Source organism: Suncus etruscus, chromosome 8, assembly GCF_024139225.1.
Source record: "Suncus etruscus isolate mSunEtr1 chromosome 8, mSunEtr1.pri.cur, whole genome shotgun sequence".
In the NCBI taxonomy this organism is placed as follows: Eukaryota; Metazoa; Chordata; class Mammalia; order Eulipotyphla; family Soricidae; genus Suncus; species Suncus etruscus.
The window spans coordinates 33,306,436-33,329,849 of NC_064855.1; the positions used below are offsets into that span (position 1 = coordinate 33,306,436).

Genomic DNA, 23,414 nt, shown 5'->3' on the forward strand with positions numbered 1-23,414 from the left:
AAGGAAGGAAGGAAGGAAGGAAGGAAGGAAGGAAGATAGATTATGCCTGGCTCTATGCTTGAAGATCACTCTTGAATCTGTGCTCAAGGCTGACTCCTGGCTCAGTGCTCAAGAATTACTCCTAGTTCTCAGAGATGAGCTCTGGCAGGGGTCTCAGGGCTGACTCTTGGAATGGCTTGGGAAACCCTATTGTAACCCTTCCCCCAACTTTTTCCTATCTCACCTGGAGAGGGAGACTAGAGGGGTCTGTGATTGCTAATAAAGGGGTTGCCTGAGGGGTGAAAGAAAGAGATTCAGCAAGAAGCCTCAGGAGGAAGAGGCAGGTTGGAGAGATGAGAGCCGGTAGGGTGCAGAGAGGCTGTTTAGCTTAGAAGCCACATAAGGGTCTTTAATAAAGCTGCAGTTCTCCTAACTTCAACTGACTGCCTATGGATCATTTCTTCATCGTTATCTTGAACCCTCAGACCCACCAGGCCAAAGAAGTGCAGGCGCCTGGGCTGGCCGAGAAAGGCCTCACCATCCATCCACCATCATCCACCACAATCAAGGACTCTTATTAATTTAATTAATACTTCACCTATGAGGTGAAACACTAGAGAAAAATAGTGTTGGCAATGTGTAAGGCGGTACCTTCCTCATTTTCTGGCTGTAAGCATTCCTGGTGTTTTGGGTTTTTTTTGGGAGGAGGGCACACCTCTCAGTGCTCAATACTTACTCCTGTGCTTAGGGATCACTCCTGAGGATAGAACAGAAATTTTGAGTTTGCCACATGCAAGGCAAGCTGGGTTTCAGAACACATTTGCAAAGAGACTTAAATGGACACTTTCTCTTTTGCTGTGACATGTTCCAAAAACCAACCAGTTTCATGGTATTCTCAAGTCCCATCACGACTCCTGACAAGTTTAGGAATCATTAATCATAAAGCACAGAGGGGAAGATAACCAGATGTGTAAATCTGAGAAACTATCAGCACCACCATCAACAATGTGTTATTCTTAGTGAAGGCAACAGGAAAACTTGAAAAGAAGAAAAGGGTGGGCCCGGAGAGATAGCACAGCAGCGTTTGCCTTGCAAGCAGCAAGGACCAAAGGTGGTTGGTTCGAATCCCGGTGTCCCATACGGTCCCCCGTGCCTGCCAGGAGCTATTTCTGAGCAGACAGCCAGGAGTAACCCCTGAGCATTGCTGGGTGTGGCCCAAAAACAAAAAAAAAACAAAAAACAAAAAAAAAGAAGAAGAAGAAGAAGAAGAAGAAGAAGAAGAAGAAGAAGAAGAAGAAGAAGAAGAAGAAGAAGAAGAAGAAGAAGAAGAAGAAGAAGAAGAAGAAGAAGAGAAAGAAGAAGAAGAAGAAGAAGAAGAAGAAGAAGAAGAAGAAGAAAAGGCAAAGGAAAGGGAAGGCAAGTAGATTTAGGTGGCTGGCTGTATGAGTGGATGGATGGATGGATGGATGGATGGATGAATGGATGGATGGATGGATGGATGGATGGATGGATGGATGGATGGATGGATGGATGATGGATGGATGGATGGATGGATGGATGGATGGATGGATGGATAGATGGATGGATGGATGGGTGGGTGGGTGGGTGGGTGGGTGGGTGGATGGGTGGGTGGGTGGGTGGGTGGGTGGATGAATATGTGGATAAATGAATGGGTAGATGGATGAATGAATGGATAGACAGATGGACAGGTGGGTGGATTAGTGAATGGATGGATAAGTGGTAGATGGGCAGATAGATGGATGAGTTGTTTGTATATTGACAGATGGAGGAATGTTTGGATGGGTGGATTGGTGAATGAACAGATGAGTGAAAGGTTGGCTCAGTAATTAGGTGAGAAGACAGATGGATATGCAGATACCTCCTATGCACAAAATTTCTCTGCCGAAACTGCATCAAAATTTTCTGTGTGCAATGGTTGGATAGATAAAAAAGCAGAAGGACATACACCATGCACATTGTCAACCCAGAATCAAACCCTGGCAGCATATAAGGTTCAAAGTTCAAAACCAGAAATAAGCCCAGAACACAGGTAAGAAAAGAAAATAGGGAGGAGGAAAGGAGGGAAGAGGGAGGGGGAAGGGAAGGAAAAGGGGAGGGGGAAGAAGGGAAAGGGGAGGAGAGGGAAGAGGAGGGGTAGGGAGGGGAGAAGGAGGGCAGGGGAAGGGGGGAAGGAGAAGGGGAAGGAAGGAAGGAAGGAAGGAAGGAAGGAAGGAAGGAAGGAAGGAAGGAAGGAAGGAAGGAAGGAAGGAAGGAAGGAAGGAAGGAAGGAAGGAAGGAAGGAAGGAAGGAAGGAAGGAAGGAAGGAAGGAAGGAAGCAAAGAAGGGAGGGAGGGGCTGGAGTGATGGCACAGTGGTGGGCATTTGCCTTGCACATGGCTGACCCAGGACAGACCCTGGTTTGATCCCCCAGTGTCCCATATGGTCCTCCAGCCAGGAGTGATTTCTAAGGGCATAGCCAGGAGTAACCCCTGAGCATCACTGGATGTGGCACAAAATTAAAAAAAAAGAAAAAAAAAGGAGGAGGAAGGAGGGAGGGAGGGAAGGAAGGAGGGATGAAGGGAGAGAAGGAAGGATGGGAGAGAGGAAAGAAAAGGAAGGAGGAGAGGAAGCGGGGATGGGAAGAAAGGACGAAATGAAGGAAAGAAGGAAGAAATTTTCTGCAGGCTGGGAGAGGGAGGCTAGGAGAACAGAGAAGAACCATCTGGGGAACCTGGTGGAGTGCAGCAGGGAACCGGAGGCAGCAGGCAACCCACGGGGGCCCATCTGCCTTGTTCCTCTTGCACTATCTGATCTCAGAGGTGTGGTCATTCCTATGGGGTACACAGAAACAGTTACCTGACACCTGCATGTGAGGAACCCCCATGGTCTACCTGCCCACCCCCCACCCCTTCCTGCTCATCTGCTCCTGTCATGGCCTAGCCCTGGGGGACCGGCTATGCCATCGTCTCCCTGAGACCTTCCCAGGGCCATGCTTGGAGGACGGTTGCCAGGGGTAGAGCAAAGGGCTTGAGATGGCAAATGTGTTTTGGGGGCTCTGATTTGGGGGTTGGGAGTAGAGGGATGGGGACAGGATGAAGGTATTGAGGGAAATGAGAAATGGGGGGCAGGTGGGAGAGGTGGAGCATGTGACTGCACAAAGGCTGCGGAACCTTGTTGGCTGGCACCACCTCTCTGGACAGGGTTCCTGTCCTATTGTGGTGAGCCACCGAAGGAGACAAAACACAAGACTACCTGCACCTCTCCCTCCACCTTCTTACTCTGGCTCGGAGACAATGTACTTTCAAAGATGTCTCTCCTTTTCCCCCACACACTTAGGACACTTGGGGGTGCCCACCCTTACGATAGATCAGATTTCTTTCTGCCCCTCCTGGCCAGACTTACTATACAACTCCAAGGTCTGGAATACTCTTCTAGCTCCTCAACCTTGAACTCAAGCCATTTTCTAGTGAGTCCCCATGGGGCCCCTCAGAATGGCCATAACTACAATGGTTCACCTCCATAGCCTGAGCACCCCATTCTAAGGGGTGTGTATACATACATGTGTGCATGTATACATACATGTGTGCATGTATCCAGTTTATGTCCAGAGACTCAAGAAATCCTTGCTGACTCACAAGCTCAAGTGTAAGAGAGGAAAGTAAAAATGGGGGAACAGGCATTAAACTAATTCATTCTATTGGTCATTTCCAATGTCACTTGCAAAAAGGATAGTTAATGGGTTCAACTGGGAGTGAGAAACAGCAAAAGATAAAAGGAAGTCCTCAGTCAGGCAGAGGTTCTCGAGCCCAGGTGCATGTAGCCACCGTGGCCAGAGACCAAGAAAAACCAAGGGCAGAGGGAGCCACTGGGCACAGCTCTAGAGAGATGTTCAGTGGCAGGCTCCAGAACAGTGAGTCCCAGCCAGGTAACACAGGTATCATGTTCTCAATACAGATCCCAGAGGTTGAACGAGGACACTGGCCGGACAAGAGTGTAGGGACAAGACAGGGCCAGCAGACGAAAGAGACCAGGAGAGACAAGACCAGGAGCTTATAACCCAGATCAAGTGTCAAGGGACAGGAAAAGTGATATGCGTGGATCCCAGAATAGGCCTGGACATTAGGAAGACCTGCACCCACCCACTTAAACTCTCAAATAAACTGCAACTTCTTCAGCCTATGCCTCTCCACACAACACTCTAGGAAAAAATCCCACTTTTGCACTGTCCACACTGTCACAGCCACCCTCTGGGTTATTTCATCTTCCCAGGTTTGCCTGTTCTCTGGAGAATTTGTTGAGGGGAAGAGGCTCCATGGGATACCACTGCCAAGACTCCTCCAGCAGGACAGAATATGGGTCCACTAGTCAATGAACTTTCTTTTTTTTTGGTTTTTGGGCCACACCTGGCGGTGCTCAGGGGTTACTCCTAGCTGTCTGCTCAGAAATAGCTCCTGACAGGCATGGGGGACCATATGGGACACCGGGATTCGAACCCTGAACTTTTTTTTTTAATTCGAGATCCACTAGAAACATCAGTGTAGAAAAGGGACTGAAGAAATGAAGACAAAAAAAGCTACTCGGAAATGAAAAAAATCCAAAACCAAAAGAAAACAAGGGAGTTATTAGTCCTAAAATGAGACATTAAGTAAACTGAATTCAAAATTATCTACGAGGACCCATTCAATCTCGCTCAATAATAATACTGGGATTGGAGCTGGAGCGATAGCACAGCAGTAGGGCATTTGCCTTGCACGTGGTTGACCCAGGATGGACCGTGGTTCGATCCACCGGTGTCCCATAGGCTCCCCCGAGCCTGGAGCAATTTCTGGGTGTAGAGCCAAGAGCAACCCCTGAGCATCACCAGGTGTGGCAAAAAAATCAAAACAAACAAAAAACAATACTAGGATTGTAGATATCAATAATAATAATGGGGACAGTGTGAATAGTACAGCAGGCAGGGGTTTGATCCCTGGCACTCCACAAGTTCCTCTGAGCTCTGCCAGGAGTGATCCCTGAGCATAGAGCCAGGAGGCAAACCAGAGCACAGCCTGAAAGAGGGGTGGCTATTGTAGAATGGAGGGGGGGGGGGGGGACTGTGCCTGAGGGTAGGGAAGATTGTGCTTTCCTTAGAATTTTGCTGTGAACCTAAAAGTGCTTACAAGGGATCCTGTCTGACTAACAGCAAAAGTCAAAAAGAGCTCATGGCACCATGCCTGCTTGTTACAGTAAGTGCTCAATAAATTGCAAAAATGCTATAGTAATACACAGACATTTAAAACTGTAACTACAATAAGAGTGACTGTTATACCTGAAATATCTTAGAAGCTTCCACCAGAAATGAAAGCCTCCTCCTATAACGACTCTACTAATTAGAGTCAGTTTCTCATTAACCTTAGAAGGTGAAGCACATTCTCAAACAGATCATCCTTGGGTATCCAGGGAATAAACCCAAAAAAATCATTTGAAACAAAAATTTTTCACATGGAACTCGCAAAATTAAAAAGTTAACAATGCAAAACCATGGTGGTCACTGGATCACAGCAACCAACATCATCTAGTCTCTTCCAGCCATTAGTAAGAAGAAAATATTTCAATTTAAGGGGAGAAAGACAAGCAATCTCAACCAAATGGATCAGAAATCACTGATTCCAGCCTGTGGCTGTGGAAACTGACAGATAACTGAGGGGGGCTGTGAAGCCACGAACACATAGAGCCCCACTGCCCATCCTAACTGCAGCAACTTGAACCCCACCCATCAAAGCCCTAACCTATCCACAACCTTCCCAATAGAAAACCCCGCCTCCCATCTACCTGGATGAGTCATTGTGACTGGCTCCTCCTTGGATTTGTTGTTGTAGATGACTACTGCCACAGCATGGTGGAAAGCAGCCCGGGATATTTTCTCTTTGAAGGTGCAGTTTCCCCTCTGAAGCAAGGCAATCCACTGTTTGATGTTCGGAGGGACAAGGAACCGCGTCTGAGGGTCACAGCCAAGGTTATCAGCCACTGAAATAACATAGGAAAGGGGGGAAGAAACCCCTTAGACTGCAGCCAAATGATGGGAGCAAGGATCAGGGTTCATTGCTGGACATTGCTCTTCTGCCATTCAGACAACTGAGCGAATCAGCATCCACATCTAGCTCAAAAGTTCAGACAGTAACTGGAGGGCTCTGGAAACCAGTTTAGTTTGCTAAATTTCTCCAGACTTAGAGTTCTAAAAAATACAGCCCAAGAGAAAGCAGAGGGGCAAAGAGAAGGTGCTGGCCTTGCATCCATCACCCCTGGTTTGATTATCCCATCCTCCACCACTACATGGTTGCCCCCAGCATTACCATGTATTGGCCCTAAACATCATTCCCCCCCCCTTTTATAAGTACATCATTTTCTGGGTAGGCTGGTGAAGAGAGGAAGAAGAAAAAAGGCAGACAAGGGTCCGGAGAGATAGTCAAGCGGGTAGGGCACTTGCCTTGCAGTGATTTACCAGGTTTAATCCCCACATCCCATATGGTCCCCTGAGCACCTCCAGGAGTGATCCCTGACAGCAGAGCCAGGAGTTACCCATGAGGACCACAAGGTGACTCAATAACGAAAGGCAAAAATAGAAGGCTCTCAGCACCCAGGGGACTGGCTCCCCATCACCTGGAATGGAGCAAGGAGAGAGAAGAGGATGGGGAGGGAGGGGAATGCAGAAAGGGAAGAGAGAGGGGAGAGATCTAAAAACCCAGGACGAGTCATTTAAGAAAACCTCCCCAAGTTTTTTTTTTTTTTTTGTTTTTGGGTCACACCCGGCAGTGCTCAGGGGTTACTCCTGGCTGTCTGCTCAGAAATAGCTCCTGGCAGGCACGGGGGACCATATGGGAGACCGGGATTTGAACCAACCACCTTTGGTCCTGGATCGGCTGCTTGCAAGGCAAACGCCACTGTGCTATCTCTCCGGGCCCAACCTCCCCAAGTTTAAGGGACTAAATCAATTCAGTTTGGGGCAGAATGGACATGGTTAGCAAAATGATTACTTTGGAGGCCAGAGAGGTAGAAAAGTGGGGAAGACACATGTCTCCCATGAAGTCAACCTGTTTTAATCCCGGCACTGTAGCAATGAGTTCTTTTCTCCACAGAAAGCCCCACGTGGGGGCAGCTGGGAGCAAACCTATAAAACCAACTCTACAAAGGCAAGTGGGACGTTTCCCATTCCATGTACGGGGAACCTACAACTCCACCTGAGATGCAGCCTCAGAAGACACCAGTGTTCTCTCTTGAATGTGTTTCATTTTTTTCTTTCTCATCAACTAAATAAAGCTGCTTTACTTCATTCTTCATCACTTGAAAATTCTTTTTATTTAATAATTTCTATTTAATTAAAGGGGTCCTCAAACTTTTTAAACAGGGGGCCAGTTCACTGTCCCTCAGACCATTGGAGGGTCTGACTATAGTAAAAACAAAACTTATGAACGAATTCTTCTTTTTTTTTTTTTTTTTTTTTTGGTTTTTGGGCCACACCCGTTTGATGCTCAGGGGTTACTCCTGGCTATGTGCTCAGAAATCGCCCCTGGCTTGGGGGGACCATATGGGACGCCGGGGGATCGAACCGCGGTCCTTCCTTGGCTAGCGCTTGCAAGGCAGACACCTTACCTCCAGCGCCACCTACCCGGCCCCGTTATGAACGAATTCTTTTTTTTTTTTTTTTTTTTTTTTTTTTTTTTTTTTTTTTGGTTTTTGGGCCACACCCGGTAACGCTCAGGGGTTACTCCTGGCTATGCGCTCAGAAGTTGCTCCTGGCTTGGGGGACCATATGGGACACCGGGGGATCGAACCGTGGTCCGTCCAAGGCTACCACAGGCAAGGCAGGCGCACCTTACCTTTAGCGCCACCGCCCGGCCCTATGAACGAATTCTTATGCACACTGCATGTATCTTATTTTGCAATGAAGAAACAAAACAGATACAAATACAATATGTGGCCTGCGGGCCATAGTTTGAGGACCACTGGGAGTGATAGCACAGCAGCAGGGCATTTGCCTTGCAAGTGGCCAACCCCGAAGGACCATATGGTCCCCCAAGTCTGCCAGGAGTGATTTCTGAGGGCAGAACCAGGAGTAATCCTGAGCGTCACCAGGTGTGACCCAACAATAACAACAACGACGACGACGACGAAAACCATGATCTACAAAGTTACTGATAGGCATATAATATTTCAGCATTAATCCCACCATCAGTTGTCAGCTTCCCTCTACTAGTGCCCCTGTACTCAACTCCCTGCCATCTGCACCTTGACAGGCACATTACAAAAGTTTGGAGGATGCAGCTCAGATCTCAAATTGTCAGAGTTGCTGAGTCTGAAATTCTTTTCTGTGCAAGAATATGAAAGAACCAGACTGGGCCGGGCGGTGGCGCTAAAGGTAAGGTGCCTGCCTTACCTGCGCTACCCTAGGACGGACCACGGTTCGATCCCCCGGCGTCCCATATGGTCCCCCAAGCCAGGAGCGACTTCTGAGCGCATAGCCAGGAGTAACCCCTGAGTGTCACCGGGTGTGGCCCAAAAACCAAAAAAAAAAAAAAAAAGAAAGAACCAGACTAAGCTCAGACTAAGAACTGACTTTCCTTTCTTATAAATTCTGCGTCCAGCTTGTGTCAGGAATAGAAGCGCTGTATACTCAGACTGAGGAGCTTGCCTTGCACGCGGCTAGCCAGGGTTGGATCCCCAGCAACCCATATGGTCCTGAGCCTGCCAAGAGTGATTTCTGAGTGGAGAGCCAGGAGTAATCCCTGAGCAATGTTAGGAGGGGCCCTAAAAGTCTACCCCACTGAATTATCTCTCTAATCTTCATGTTCTAAAACATGACAGCATGGGTTTTTTGTTTGTTTGATTGTTTTGGTTTTCTGGTGGTGCTCTGGAGTTCCTGACAGGCTTGGAGGATCATAGAGAATGCTGGGGCTCGAACCCAGGTTGGCTGCATGCAAGACAAGCACCCTACCCACTGGTCTATCTCTCTGGCCCCAAGTTTTAATTTTTGTGTGTCCTTTGTTTTGATTTGGGGCTATACCCCAAGGTGTTCAGGGCTTACTCCTGGATCTGTGCTTAGTGGTCACTCCTGGAAGAGGATCTAATATAGTATTACAATGGAATCAGGAGAAGGGGTTTTCAGCCACATGCAAGGCAAGCGTCTTAGTTCCTAAACTATCTCTCTGGCCCCAGTTTCATTTGTCAAGGACATTTCTTTAAAGCTGAACAAAATATGCTGCAGAAAAATATTTGTTTGTTTTGGTCAGACCCACAAGGGTTTATTCCTGACTCTGTGCTCAGGAGTCACTCCTGGTGGATTGGGGACCCTTGGGGATGCTGAGGTCAAATGTGGGTGAGCAAGGCAAGCACCCAACCAACTGTACTAATCACCCAGCCCTCTTCATCCTTTTTTTGAGGGGAGAAGGGGCATGCCACCCTTCAATGCTCAGAGGACCACCAGGTGCCAGGGAATGAACAAGGATAAAGGACGTAAAGTACCTTTATCCCATGAGATGGCTCTAACTCCACTTTTGTTCCTTCTGTGGTTTTTCCTATTGAATTGGGAAATTGCAACCAAGACTTTTTTTGGACTGAGATTCTGTGACTTAAAACACTATGAATAATGGTTTCTTATGCAGAAAATTCCCACACCACAACCATCATCAGTGTGTCCATCTACCTCCCTCTCCAAGGACCCCAATATTCCTCCCTCTCAGCCTCTCCCACCACAAATTCAACTGTGTGGATTAGTTCTCTCATCGCATTGCTTTTGGCCCTTTGTTGCTGTGTGTACCTAAGTCCCACAGAAGAGAAAGAACATTCTTTATCTATTCCTTTCCTTCTGACTGACCTCATTCACCATGACATCCTCTAGTTCCATCCATGCGATTGCTAAATTACATGATTTTATTATTTTCATTGTGTTTTAATATCACAACTTCTTGATCCATTCATTCACAGTTGGCCATTTGGGTTGAGTAATCAAAACATTTATTTGCAGCCATAAGAGAAGTTTGGCGGGAAGCTCAATGAGATCCTTCCCTCAAGGCCTAGTCTTTAAATGCTCAGAACAAAGGACCCATGAAAAAGCCACTGACAGCAAAGTCCTTAATCTGGACCTGTAAAAACTCTGTGTATAGAGACATGCTCATATGGAAATGAAATACCAACAAAGTAGGGGATCCGGTGCCTCTAGGAGCTGCCTGATGTTCAGTGAGTAAAATGCACAATGGAGAGGGGTTGAGCAGAAAGGAGGGGTACAGCAAAGAACTGGCAGCAGATGACAGAGCAAAAACTAAGCACTTCTCTTGAACTCTTGATGGCTTCCAACTAAATCCATATCACTCAATGAATCTGAGATTTCCTGGTTCTGAAAAGACCCATCCATCCTCGTCAAAGATGAAGACTGAGATACCGAAGAATTTTCTGAGTCAGCAAGTTCCTGAAAGAAACCTCTCTTCCCTACCCTAGCATCCTAAAACTCTAGTTATAGTCACGACTTAATGATACCCCCTTAGGTCAGGAAAAGATGGTGGTGATGATAAGGAAGATAAATAATGGAATGAGCATCGTGATGATGAATGGGTGGTGAAGGGAATCATGGAGAGGTTGAAGACAACTGTGACAATAATATAAAGAGAACGGCAGTGACGTGGAGGACAAAATACTGGCAAATGGTCATGAGTGACAATACAGTGGTAGTAATGGTAATGATAAGTGCTGGAGACGAAACAGATAAATAAAGGTGGACAGGCTGGGTAGAATCTGGCACTGAGGCTGCCCTGGCAAGAGTCCTGTGTGCTCTATCTGTTTCATCTCCCAAAAGAACCTCCCTTAGATGAAGCCCATTACAAAGATGTTTACCCCAATAAAGCAAGGTTCTGGAGTATGTAAAAATCTACCCAGGATAGAGTAAGGTAGTTTGGCATTGGACCAAAAGAATGTTGTTCTCCTTGTGATGTTTATTGGCTCTAAAGAATAGATACTGTAGGTGGAGGACCACTGGCTCTCTGTCTATGAGGTGTAGGCCCCCTGGACCAATGCTTTTCCTCTTATTTCCAGCTCTTCTCTTAAAACATGTGGTGTTCCTGCTTCAGACCTATTCATTCAGGTTCTGTTCCTGACAGTAATGGTGATGATGAAGAGAATGATAGTGATGATGACAGTGGGGCTAGGCACCAGTACATACAGAAGGGAGGGCACTTGCCTTGCATGCAGCCAATATGGGTGCCAATTTGATCCCTGGCATTCCAGATGGTCTCCCAAGCCTTGCTGGGAGTAATTCCTAAGTACAGAGCTAGGAGTAACCCCTAAGCACTGCTGTTTGTGCCCACAGACACTCACAAAAAAACACAGTAGTTAGAGTGACAATGTGGTGGTAGTAATAGTGACAATAGTGATGTTGATGAAAATAATGGTAGGAGAGGAATATTCTATCTTATAGTGATAGGACATTTGCCTTGCACGAGGCTAACCTGGGTTCAGTCCCAACTACCCAGAAGTAGTTGGTAGTGCCAGGAGTAAGCCCTGAGCACTGACAAGGATGGTCCAAAAGCAAAATAAAAAAGAACAGTGGTAGTAGTGATAATGTGGTGATGATAATGACAATGACGGTGACATGGTGGTGGTGGTGATAATCATAGTGGTGAGATGGCATTGATATTGGGATGATGCTGATGTGAAGGACAGTGACAGTGGTGGTGGGAATGAATGGTTACGATGAAGACAACATTGGCAATGTGATTATAGAGAAGGTAATGATAATGGTAGTGGCTATGAGGAAAAAGTGGCAATGGGGATCAGGAATGATAGCGTGATGGGGCTGGTGAGGATTACAGACGTGATAGCAACGGTGATGAACATGATAATGGTGTTGGAAAGATAGAAAGACAGTGGTACCAGGGCATGGTTTCTACCTTTGGGGCTGTCAATCTGCTGTCACTGTAGGATAAACTGAGCGGGGGACACAGATAATGGCTGATTTCCTCAGCTCCTTCACTGGCTCTCAAAGCCTGTGTTGTGTGCCTTCTCTTCTGCCTCTAACATCCATTCCTCCACTCCCCAAGGAGCTCCAGCAACACCCCACCCCCAGATTGGGCTGCAGTCACTTCTCCAGACATCCTTGCCAGGCCCCTGTCTGAGCTGGCTCTATGTTGGACCTGGGTTTCCATGACACCCAGAGAGCATATCCATTTTAGTGCCGCCACACTATATTTCAGCCAGCTGTTTATTTCCTCTCCCCCAGTCTGTCTGGCACATACTAGATTCTTCACATATCTGATGAGGGGCAAAAGGAAAAATAACAGAGAGAGACAGAACAAGAACAAAAAGAGGGGTCAGAGCCAATAGTGTATAGGTAGGGCACTAGTCTTGCACTCAGCTGCCCCCAGGTTTGACTCTCAACATCCCAGATGGTTCCCCAAGTAGCCTCCCCCAAAAATAAACTGATAGAAAAACACAGACCAAGGGACTATTTCATAGGAGCGGGGGAGGGAGGGGGAGAAACAAACATACATCATGTAGATGGGAGTTTAGTTTTACCACTGCTCCCTCCAAAAGCTGAGAAAGAGAAGGAATAGTCAGGAAGGATGGAGGAAGGGGAGAGGAAGGAAAGAAGATAGGAAGTGAGGGAGGGAGAGGAGAAAAAAGGAGAGAGGGAAGGAGGATTTGAAGGAGAGAGGGAAGGAGGGCTTGAAGGAAAGAGGGAAGGAGGGCTAGAATGAGTGAGAAAGAGAGGAAGAAATGGAGAGATGGAAGGAAGGAGGGAATGATGAAGGGACAGAAAGGGGGAGAAAGGAGAAGAAGACCACTGTGAGAGATTCCTCATCAAGAACAATTGAGAAGGAGCCGGAGAGATAGCATGGAGGTAAGGCATTTGCCTTTCATGCAGAAGGTCATTGGTTCGAATCCCGGTATCCCATATGGTCCCCCGAGCCTGCCAGGAGCGATTTCTGAGCATAGAGCCAGGAGTAACCCCTGAGCACTGCCGGGTATGACCCAAAAACCAAAAAAAAAAAAAAAAAAAAGAAAATTGAGAAGAGTGGGATGTTTCCATCAAAGGGTCATACATACACACACAGAAACCTAAAGCATAAAAATAAACAAAAGAAAAAATAAAGGGTGGAGCTAAAAAATGAATAAACAAAAGGCTGGATAGAGAACATATAAAGGAAGGTGCTTACCTAGCATGTGGCTACAATCTCTTTGACCCAGCTCCAGCACAACAGGGACTCCCATGTACCACCAAAAGGGTGCTCGTAAGCTCAGAATTGGGGGTAACCCTCATGCACCACCAGCAGAGTCAAGAAAAGGCAGTGAGCACCACTAGGTATATTGCCAATTCCCCCACCAAGAAAAGTCAACCATAGAGACTGGCACACATCCAAAGACCAAGAACAATCAGCACTGGCGAGGATATGGGGAGAAAGGGACTCTCATTCACTGCTGGTGGGAATGCCGTCTAGTCAAACCCTTGTGGAAAAAATATGGAGATTCCTCAAAAAATTAGAAATTGAGCTCCCATATGATCCAGCTATACCACTCCTAGGGATATACCCTAGGAACCCAAAAATACAATTCAAAAATCCCTTACTCACACCTATATTCATTGCAGTGCTATTTACAGTAGCCAGACTCTGGAAACAACCAAGATGTCCTTCAACAGATGAATGGCTAAAGAAACTGTGGTACATATACACAATGGAGTATTATGCAGCCATCAGGAGAGATGAAGTCATGAAATTTTCCTATATGTGGATATACATGGAATCTATTATGCTGAGTGAAATAAGTCAGAAGGAGAGAGACAGACACAGAATAGTCTCACTGATCTATGGGTTTTAAGAAAAATTAAGGGGCCCGGAGAGAGCACAGCGGCGTTTGCCTTGCAAGCAGCCAATCCAGGACCTAAGGTGGTTGGTTTGAATCCCGGTGTCCCATATGGTCCCCCGTGCCTGCCAGGAGCTATTTCTGAGCAGACAGCCAGGAGTAACCCCTGAGCACCACTGGGTGTGGCCCAAAAACCAAAAACCAAAAACCAAAAAAAAAAAAAGAAAAATTAAGAACATTATTGTAATAATCCACAGAGACAATAGAGATGAGGGCTGGAAGGTCCGGCTCACAACATGAAGCTCACCACAAAAAGTAGTGGTACAGTTAGGGAAATAACTACACTAACAACTATCATGACAATGTTAATGAGTGAGAGAAGTAGAATGCCTATTTCAAATACAGGCAGGGTTGGGAAGGAGGAAGGGGGGCATTGGTGGTGGGAATGTTGCACTGGTGGAAGGGGGGTGTTCTGTTTATGACTGAAACCCAACTACAGTCATGTTTGTAACCACAGTACTTAAATAAAGATATAAAAAAAAAGTGTGTCTGCAATGAAGAATGGAATTTGTGAGTTGCTGAAAAGACTAGGAAAGGATGGGACATCTAAGAAGGATCTATTGGGAGGGTTTTTCCACCTTTTCCCAAACTGGTTCCTTTCTGCATGCCACCTTGTCTTTGCAAGAACCTGTTTACTAATATAATCCTCCACCACCCCACAGTGCCCACTGGAGCGAGCTTTCAGAGGCACCCCAGCTGAGAAACAAGAATCTAAAGCTGGTTTCCTAAACTTTGTCCTCTCAAGACCCCTTGTTTCCTCAATTCTGGTTTGGGATTCACACCCAGTATAACCTGGCATCCCACAGCAGTGCCACAGAAAGGAGCGGGAGCAACCATGTGTAAGGCTCGCACCTGAACCCTTAAACTACCTCTCTGACCTCACCCCAGTTTCATTTATATTGATTTGGGGCCACATCTCGCTTTGTTCAGGGATAAATTCAAACTCTGTGCTTGAGCATTGTTCCTGGCTCTGTGCTCAGGAATGACTCCTAGCTCAGTAGTCTGGGCTTATTACTGGCTCTATGCTTGGGAATCACTCCTGGTTCTGTGCTCTGGACTCAGGGCTAACATCAGGCTCTATGCTCAGGGCTGACTCTTGGTCTTGGCTCTGTTTCAGGGATCACTTTTTGGCTCTGTGCTCAGAGTCACTCTTGGGCAACACTACTGGCTCTGTGTTCAGGGATCGCTCCTGGGATGGATCAGGCGTCCCTATGTAGTGCAGGAAATCAAACCTGGATCAGCCACTTGCAAAGCTCGTCCTGTCTCTCTGGCTTCCACATACACACATAGTGTTAATAGTCCAGAGAACTAGGGCTCTGAAGCTGAAAGGTACAATAATTTAAGAATTACCATCTACATATCACCCAATTACTTTTCTCTTAGTACAAGTTTTTAACATTTTTCTTTTTTTTTTTTTTTTTTTTTTTTTTTTGGTTTTTGGGCCACACCCGGTAACGCTCAGGGGTTACTCCTGGCTATGCGCTCAGAAGTCGCTCCTGGCTTGGGGGACCATATGGGACGCCGGGGGATCGAACCGCGGTCCATCTCCTAGGCTAGCGCAAGTAAGGCAGGCACCTTACCTCCAGCGCCACCGCCCGGCCCCAAGTTTTTAACATTTTTCTAGGAAGGGGCCATGGTACTTCCAGTTGCTGCCATTTGAGCTATTGCCAGTCACTGGATGCGAGAGGGGACGTGAGAGGAATGTCTAGGCCCAATGGCCCTGGGCAATGATCCCACAGCCCTTCTCTGACTCAACTGAAAAGACCGACAAGTACAAGGGATCTCTTTCCAGGGGCTGCCTGGCCCACCCAGTGGCAGGGAAGAGGTCACGGAGGAGGGTAGGCTGCTAGACAAGAGACTCAGACCAGGCTTGGAAACTAAAAATTATAAGAACTACAAAGTATCTTACAAGAGACCCAGAACCTACAGCCATTGCAGGTCAGCTCATCCACCAGCTGCAGATTCATTTTACTCTTCTAAGAGAGGTAAGCCAACTGGCAAAAACATGGGTACACTGGTCTCACAGCAGATAGCTCTGGGCACCTGGAGGTGTGTGTGAGAGGCATTTACCCCTTCCTGCTGAGCCTCAGCAGTTGCACACACACCCCACAACTGCCACCACATCAGTGACTCAACTTCACAGCTTTTCCATTGATCTCTCAATTGCCAAAATCTGCAAGTATGCAGGTTTGGGGGTTAAGAACTCTGGGGTCTTCCTGGACTCAGGGTAGGCAGTCTCTTACCCTGAACCTCCACCCCCACCCCATGCCTCTGTACTTTCAGAAGCCCCCAGCAGCCACACCTGTTACCCACAGTCCGATCAAGTCAATTCACTGGCCCAGTTCCTCAGGTCCTGGTATTGGGGAGTGCAACTATGCAACGAACACCCCAAATTTTTCAATTGACAACCTATAGGAATGCACTAATTAAATGTGAAATTATCAGAGAAGCCTCCTAAGATCAGCAAACAAGGGCCCGGAGAGATAGCACAGCGGTGTTTGTCTTGCAAACAGCCGATCCAGGACCTAAGGTGGTTGGTTCGAATCCCGGTGTCCCATATAGTCCCCCGTGCCTGCCAGGAGTTATTTCTGAGCAGACAGCCAGGAGTAACCCCTGAGCACCTCCAGGTGTGGCCCAAAAAACAAAAAAACAAAAAACAACAACAACAAAAAAAGATCATCAAACAAAAACCAGTAAGACAGAATGCTCAACTAGAAACAAGCAGCTTATTAAAACTCCAATGACTTAATTACCCCACTATGATATGAGAATTTTCACAATTTTTTTTTTAGTTTTTGGACCTAATCCATAACGCTCAGGGGTTACTCCTTGCTATGCTATGCATGTGCTCAGAAATCGCTCCTGGCTCGGAGGACCATATGGGATGCCATCCTCGGTCAGCTGTATGCAAAGCAAACGCCCTACCAAGGTACTATCGCTCCAGCCCATGGTGTTGGAACTTTGAATGCCAGAAACAACTCTATTAGAAGCAATTTTGTAACCATAAAAAAAGATAAAGAAAAATAATCCTTTTTAAACCTAAACCAAAACATTAGGGGCTTGGGACCAGAGAGATAGCACAATAGTAGGGCGTTTGCCTTGCATGCAGCTGATTCAAACAGATGATGGTTTGAATATGATCCCCCCTGCCTAACAGGAGCAGTTTCTGAGCACAGAGGTGGAGCAGCTAAGCGCTGCTGGGTGTGACAGAAAGGAGGGAGGGAGGAAGAGAGGGAGAGAGAGAGAGAGGGGGGGGGGAAAGAGAGGGGGAGAGAGAGAAGGGGGGAAAGAGAGGGAGAGAGGGAAAGAGAGAGAGAGAGAGAGAGAGAGAGAGAGAGAGAGAGAGAGAGAGAGAGAGAGAGAGAGAGAGAGAGAGAATGATCCATTCTAAGAGCAGAGTGAAACGGTAGGGGAAAATAACAAGGACAGTGAGCAATGAAATCTCCTGGAAAGGAGAAGCTGCAAACCACAAGCAATGGCAACTAAAAGTGATGACAGCAAACCGGAAGTGACCATGAAAGCTAAGGGTGACACTGAACCTGATTGCAGGAAGTGGAAGTGAGGGCAATAAAACAGAAATAAGGTATGGCACCACTAGGTAGGGTTTCCAGGGGCTGGATGCTCTTGTCCCAGGCACAAAAAAAAGTCCTTTTTTTTTTTTTTTTTTTTTGGTTTTTGGGTCACACCCGTCAGCACTCGGGTTACTCCTGGCTCTATGCTCAGAAATCGCTCCTAGCAGGCACAGGGGGACCTTATGGGATACCGGGGTTTGAATCAAGATGCCGAGGTTCTGTATGCAAGGCAAACGCCCTACCTCCATGCTATCTCTCCAGCACCAGATAGGTCCTTCTCACTGGAGGACCACAAGCATGGACTATTCCCATAGATTCTTTTTTGTTTATATTGTTTTTGTTTTTGTTTTGGGGCCACACCCGGTGACACTCAAGGGTTACTCCTGGCTATGTGCTCAGAAATCGCTCCTGGATTAGGAGACCATATGGAACACCGGGGGATCGAACCGCAATCCGTCCCAGGCTAGCGTGGCCAAGGCAGACAGACGCCTTACTACTTGTGCCACCGCTCCAGGCTCTATTCCCGTAGATTCTACCAAGTGATGGGGAAATGAACTGGTAGGATTAGGGTGCAATAGGACCAAAGGGCTGCAGGGTCCCTGCAGCCACATCCACTAGAAAGCAGCCAGAGAGCACCAAAGACCAAAGTCAATTCAATTTCTTCAGGCCAGGCAAGATCTTGCTTAAGGGAATCTAACAACAGCCCCCCTCACCTGAGACCATTTTTATCATCCTGTCTCGGGCAGTGCAAAGGAAGCCAGAGATTTTAGGAGACAAGCTTCATCTCTGCAGAACCCACTCTGAATCCATATCCCCATCCACCTTAATCCAAGGGTTTGGAGTTAGAAGAAGGGGACTCTGGGCCGGGGAGGTGGCGCTAGAGGTAAGGTGTCTGCCTTGCAAGCACTAGCGTAGGATGGACAGCGGTTCGATCCCCCGGCGTCCCATATGCCCCCCCCAAGCCAGGGGCGATTTCTGAGTGCATAGCCAGGAGTAACCCCTGAACATCAAAAACCAAAAAAAAAAAAAAAAAAAAGAAGGGACTCAGATGTTGGGGGGCAAAAGTGAGAGATTCAGACTGTGCTTCTGGTAGCATATCAATGTGACCGCCTTATGCTCTTTCCTCTGAAGACAAAAACAAGACAAGCACCCCCCCCCCAGAGGGAGAGAGCCTGCCACACACACACACACACACACACACACACACACACACGTCTCTTCTTTGATCATCTCCATGGTCATAGTTGTGCTAACACCAACTTGTTTTGTTTTTTTTTTTAAACTTGATTGATTTGGTTTTGGGCCACACCTAGTGGCACTCAGGGGCTTCTCTGGGCTACTCCTGGCTCTGTGCTCAGAAATCACCCCTGGCAGGCTGGGCGTCATATGGGATGCCGGGAATCAACCAGGCCCCTCCCAGGTCCCCATGCAAGGCAAATGTCCTACAGCTGTGCTATCTCTACTGGCCCCTTGTGGTTCTCTTTTTGGTTTTGATTTGGTTTTGGAGCCACACCCAGTAGTTCTCAAGGCTTCCTCTGGCTCTGTACTTAGGAATTACTCCTGGTGGTGCAAGGGGAACCATTTGGGATGCTGGGAATTGAACCAAGGTCAGGCTCATGCCTGATTGTCCTAGCTGCTGAATTATCCTCTGGCACCAATTTGCTGCTCTCTTAACTACAGCTAGCTCTTCTGTGCTCAGCCTTTGGATCAATTTTAAACAATGACAACCCACAAAAGAATCAATATGAGCTTTTGCTTGCGGGACTGCTGCCGCCACATCTCTCTTCTGACTCAGGAAGAGGCTCTGCCACCCAGACTGTTCTTCCAGGTTCCACCTCATCCTCCACACCAGTGGACATTCATTTCGCTCTTTTTTTTTTTTTTTTGGTTTTTGGGCCACACCCGTTTGACGCTCAGGGGTTACTCCTGGCTATGAGCTCAGAAATCGCCCCTGGCTTGGGGAGACCATATGGGACGCCGGGGGATCGAACCTCGGTCCGTCCTACACTAGCGCTTGTAAGGCAGACACCTTACCTCTAGCGCCACCTTCCCGGCCCCTCATTTCGCTCTTGAAGCTCAAGAATAAAATTTAAAAACACCCCTCCCACATACAAAAATTCAATGGCCAGATGTTTGGTCCCTTAAGAGACAGAAGCATCAAGGACCAAGAGCAATAGAGTAGCAGGTAGGGCATGTACCTTGCATGTGGCTGACCTGGGTTCAATCTCCGGCATCCCAAAAGGTCCCCCCAAGAACCACCAGGAGTGACTCTTGAGTACAGAGCCAGGAGTATGCCCTGAGCATCGCCAGGTGTGACCCCCTCCAAAATACAGTGTCATGCCATCACATCCACTCCAAGAAGGCCCATTCCTTCCTTTAGGAAGGCAACAATTTCAGAATGCTGGGAGGAGAGTAGCACATTGGGGCTGGAAGGGCAGCACAGCACACACAGCTGAACTGAGCCATGAGCCTTGGTCCTTGGTCACTGCAGACATATTTTTTTTTTTGGTTTTTGGGCCACACCCGTTTGACGCTCAGGGGTTACTTCTGGCTATGTGCTCAGAAATCGCCCCTGGCTTGGGGGGACCATATGGGACGCCGGGGGATCGAACCATGGTCCTTCCTTGGCTAGCGCTTGCAAGGCAGACACCTAACCTCCAGCGCCACCTACCCGGCCCCACTGCAGACATATTTTAACACCACTGACTGTTCCGCCAATTCATTTTGGTAATCTATCAGTGGTATTCTCCAAGATCCTAGTAATGGCTGGGGAACAGTTTACTGAGTGGCTTTGTCATAATTTTTTCAACCCTTTGGAGTCCAGACCCAAAGAAGTAGTTAAAACCAGGCAATGCAGTCAGACAGGCCTCCATTAAATCCAGGCAGCCACTATTCTGAGTGTGTGTTTGAGAAATCTCACTTTAATTGGTCAAGGTACGAGCCTGGATAGCCATAATCAAAAAATACCCTAGGAGAATGTTATAAAGGGTACAGGAACTCAGGTTCTTAATCTCTAGAAATCAAGATGGAAAGCCCAGGGGCCAGAGTGATAGGATAGGTAAGGTGCTTACCTTGCACATGGCCAACCTAGGTTTAATCCCCAATATCTTATATGGTTTCCTGGGTGCTGCAAGTTTCCTGGGTTCCCATAAATGCTTCCTGAATGTAGAACCAGGAGTAACCCCTGGGCACCAAGGTGTGACCCAAAAACAACACCCCCCCCCCCAAGAAAAAAGATGAAAAGCCCAGGTCTGGAAAAATTGGTTGGTCCAGTTCAGAAAATATTTTACTACAGAGAAGAAGAGATAAGAAGGCTGGAAAGTTCCCATGTTATGAGAGGAGTCTCAGCAAAAGTCCAGAAAAAGGCAGAAACTGTCTCCTTTTAAATTTTTTGTTTGTTTGTTTGTTTTTTTCGGGCCACACCCATTTGATGCTCAGGGGTTACTCCTGGCTATGTGCTCAGAATTGCCCCTGGCTTGGGGGGACCATATGGGACGCCAGGGGATTGAACCGAAGTCCTTCCTTGGCTAGCGCTTGCAAGGCAGACACCTTACCTCTAGCACCACCTCGCCAGCTACATTTAAATTTTTTTTTTGGTTTTTTCGATCTCCTTTTTTTTTTTTGGTTTTTGGGTCACACCTGGCGGTGCTCAGGGGTTACTCCTGGCTGTCTGCTCAGAAATAGCTCCTGGCAGGCACAGGGGACCATATGGGACACCGGGATTCGAACCAACCACCTTTGGTCCTGGATCGGCTGCTTGCAAGGCAAACGCCACTGTGCTATCTCTCTGGGCCCCATGGTCTCCTTTTTTTTAATTTTAATTTTTTGGGCCACACCCGGCAGTGCTCAGGGGTTAGGGTTACTCCTGGTTGTCTGCTCAGAGATAGCTCCTGGCAGGCACGGGGAACCATATGGGACACCGGGATTCAAACCAACCACCTTAGATCCTGGATCTGCTGCTTGCAAGGCAAACGCCACTGTGCTATCTCTCCGGGACCTAATTTTAATTTTTTTGTATTTTTGGGTTTTTTGGGTTTTTTTTTTTTTTTTTTTTGGTTTTTGGGCCACACCCAGCAGTGCTCAGGGGTGACTCCTGGCTATGTGCTCAGAAGTTGCTCCTCTCTTGGGGGACGATCATATGGGACGCCTGGGGATCGAACCGCGGTCCGTCCAAGGCGAGCGCAGGCAAGGCAGGCACCTTACCTCTAGCGCCACCGCCGGCCCCTTGTTTTGTTTTTGAGCCATACCCGGTGACGCTCAGGGGTTACTTCTGACTATGTGCTCAGAAATCGCTCCGGCGGGATTGGAGAGATAACATGAAGGTAAAGCATTTGCCTTGCATGCAGAAGGGCAGTGGTTCAAATCCCGGCATCCCATATGGTAACCTGAGCCTGCTTGGAGCAATTTCTGAGAGCAGAACCAGGAGTAACCCCTGAGCGCCACCGGTTATGACCCAAAAACTAAAAACCAAAAAAAAAAAAAAAAAAAAAAGAAAAGAAATCATTCCTGGCTTGGAGAGCCATATGGGATGCCAGGGATTGAACTGCAGTCCGTCCTAGGCTAGCGCAAGCAACACAGGCGCCTTATGCCCTGAGCCACTGCTCTGGCCCCAAACTTGTCTCCTTTTAAATCTTTTTTTTAAGGGGATGGGCCAAACCCAGGGGCATTCAGGGGTTAAACCTGGCTCTGCACTCAGAAATTGCTCCTGGCAGGCTCGGGAGACCACATGGGATGCTGGGAATGTAACCCAGGTCTGTCCCAGGTCGACCGTGTACAAGGCAAATGCCCTACTATCACTCTGGGCCCCTCCTTTTAACCCTTTTTAACAAAAGGAGTGAGTGGTTGGGCATTTCTTGATTGTATCCAAAGAGTATAGGGTATTAAAACAGTGTCATGAGTCAGTAATACCACTTCTTGGAACCTATGTCAAAATACAAAAACGTTCTTTTAAAAGGACATAGGTCCACCTATGTTCATCACTGCACTTAGCACAATGCCCAAGATATGAAACAACCCAAATGCCCAACGGATGATGAAATCAAGAAGTTGTGGTATAAAGACTGGAGCAATAGTACAGCAAGTAAGGCACTTGCCTTGCACACAGCAAGTTCAATACACAGCATCCTGTATAGTACCCCCTAGCACTGCCAGGAGTAAGTAACCCCTAAGCATCACCTGATGGGCCCCCCCCCCCCAAAAATACAAAACAATTGAACACTCAGCAGCTGTAAGAAAGCACAGAATCAAAAAAAAAAAAAGAAAGAAAGCACAGAATCATGCTATGTGTTGCAACTTGGATGGAACTAGAGGATGTCCTGCCTAGTGGGGTCAGTCAGAAGGAGAGGCACTTACAGAATGATCTCTCTCACATGTGGGACTGAAACATACACAGCAAGGAAACAACAAAGAGCCAGAGGCAACACTATGGGAGAATGGATCTAGACAACTGAGTTGGGGGTGGCAAATCAAGAGTCCTTGGGAAATCCCAAGAGTACTCAGGAGAGGGAGGTGGGTACACAGGTGAAGTATTGGAATTATGTGCATGAGAAACCAATATTAGTATGGTAAACTACAGAATCTCAATCAAAAAAAAACCTATTACTTAAAAAAAAAAAGGGCTAGGGACCAGAGAGATAGCACAGCGGCGTTTGCCTTGCAAGTGGCTGATCCAGGACCAAAGGTGGTTGGTTCGAATCCCGGTGTCCCATATGGTCCCCCGTGCCTGCCAGGAGCTATTTCTGAGCAGACAGCCAGGAGTAACCCCTGAGCACCGCCGGGTGTGGCCCCAAAACCAAAAAAAAAATGGGCCAGAGAGGGGCCGGAGCAGTGGCACAAGTGGTAGGGTGTTTGCCTTGCAAGCACTAACCTAGGACGAATGGCGGTTAGATCCCCCTGGTGTCCCATATGGTCCCCCAAGCTAGGAGTGATTTCTGAGTGCATAGCCAGGAGTAACCCCTGAGCATCACCGGGTCTAGC

The 23,414-nt window shown here is 47.5% G+C and overlaps 2 protein-coding genes across 5 annotated transcripts in view; both read right to left on the reverse strand.

Moving 5' to 3' along the window:
• Nucleotides 1-23,414, reverse strand: part of SQSTM1 (sequestosome 1) — a 479,040-nt gene that overhangs the window by 372,411 nt on the left and 83,215 nt on the right. The window lies entirely within an intron of this gene.
• RNF130 (ring finger protein 130) overlaps nucleotides 1-23,414 on the reverse strand; it is a 69,745-nt gene that overhangs the window by 33,857 nt on the left and 12,474 nt on the right. For all 4 annotated transcript variants that reach the window (XM_049778259.1, XM_049778261.1, XM_049778262.1 and 1 more), the window contains exon 2: nucleotides 5,791-5,985. In XM_049778259.1, the coding sequence (XP_049634216.1) occupies nucleotides 5,791-5,985 (195 nt within the window). The remainder of the gene's footprint in view (nucleotides 1-5,790; nucleotides 5,986-23,414) is intronic.